Below are 1,225 nucleotides of genomic sequence, written 5' to 3' on the forward strand. Positions count from 1 at the left end.
GAGAGAGAGAGAGAGAGAGATTCACCTTGGGTGGCAGGGAGGTGTGGTTCTCGGCTGGCCGTGCCCCCATGGCCGCTCCCCGTGTCCCCATGGCCGGTTAGGCAGATTTGTCTTCAACCAGCCAAGGTTCGGCATTGGAGAGATTGCCAAGAGGTTGGGACTTGGGAGAGTGCGTATGTGTGTCATGCAGAAGAGTCCGGCTTATTTGTAGAGCTGCGTGCAGCGTTGGCATGCATTGACTGTTGACTTGAGAAGGCAGAACCTGCAGGTAACTGGAAACGGTCATCCTCGCGTCGCTGTGACTCCCCGGCCTCCTCACGAGCGCCATATGTCCGTCGCCCCATCTGGTTTCAACAGTCTACGCTTAAGTATTTATCTTATTTTTGGTGATGACGAGCCGTACATATTTATTTTATTATTACAGGAAGCGCTAGTGCAATTACACAATTAATTGAGTACTCGTTTTTCCCGAAAATGTCAAAGGGTATATATTAAATTAAGTTGATCAACTCTTACGAGGGCTTTTTTACAAAAAATAAAAATCACACAACAGTCCTCGATACTCACCGTAGACCAGAATACTATTACCTCCATCCAAAAAATTTGTCTTCGATTTGTCTAGATACGAATGTATCTAACACCAAAACGTGTCTACATATATCCGTATATCAACAAATCTAAGACAAGTAATCTGGGACAGAAGGAGTAGATTTGATACCTTGATGATTTTCCACTTGTTGCCATTATACCGTTAGGTTCACATATGCATGTGTATTTACTGAGACATGAGTTCTAATTGATCAAACTTATAATATTTCTAATGTATACAATTCAGTAATACTCGAATGCAAAATTTTAAATGTCACAATTAAAATCATTTTTTTGTTTAAAACATGCATGTCTCAAACCTTACTACAAAATGTTCATGGCACTGTATAGTTCCAATAAAAAGTCTGCAAAATGTTTGAAATTGCAATGTATGAACATCTGCAAATAAGAAAAATGAAATTTAAGAAAAATTACCGTTTACACAAAAGGTCAAACACCTTGTGTGCAGTAGTGGTTGTCGAGGTGCTATGGTGGGACAAGGGTGGGGTTGCAGTAAGGGGGCGAAAGCCATATGATGGCTAGAGTGGTTGCTGGTTGGCGACGTTCTCCAATCTTGGTCCAGTGCGGACAATTACTTCCAGTGGAGGATCAAGGTAGGAGCGCGCGGGGAGGGGGG

At 42.6% G+C, this 1,225-nt stretch overlaps 1 protein-coding gene across 1 annotated transcript in view; it reads right to left on the reverse strand.

Moving 5' to 3' along the window:
- The window catches only part of LOC119352443 (lysine histidine transporter 2-like), a 3,887-nt gene extending 3,796 nt beyond the window's left edge, over positions 1-91 (reverse strand). The window contains exon 1 of the mRNA XM_037619075.1: positions 26-91. Coding sequence (XP_037474972.1) covers positions 26-91 — 66 coding nt within the window. The remainder of the gene's footprint in view (positions 1-25) is intronic.
- Positions 92-1,225: the final 1,134 nt, after the last annotated feature.

Source organism: Triticum dicoccoides, chromosome 2A, assembly GCF_002162155.2.
Source record: "Triticum dicoccoides isolate Atlit2015 ecotype Zavitan chromosome 2A, WEW_v2.0, whole genome shotgun sequence".
Classification (NCBI taxonomy): Eukaryota; Viridiplantae; Streptophyta; class Magnoliopsida; order Poales; family Poaceae; genus Triticum; species Triticum dicoccoides.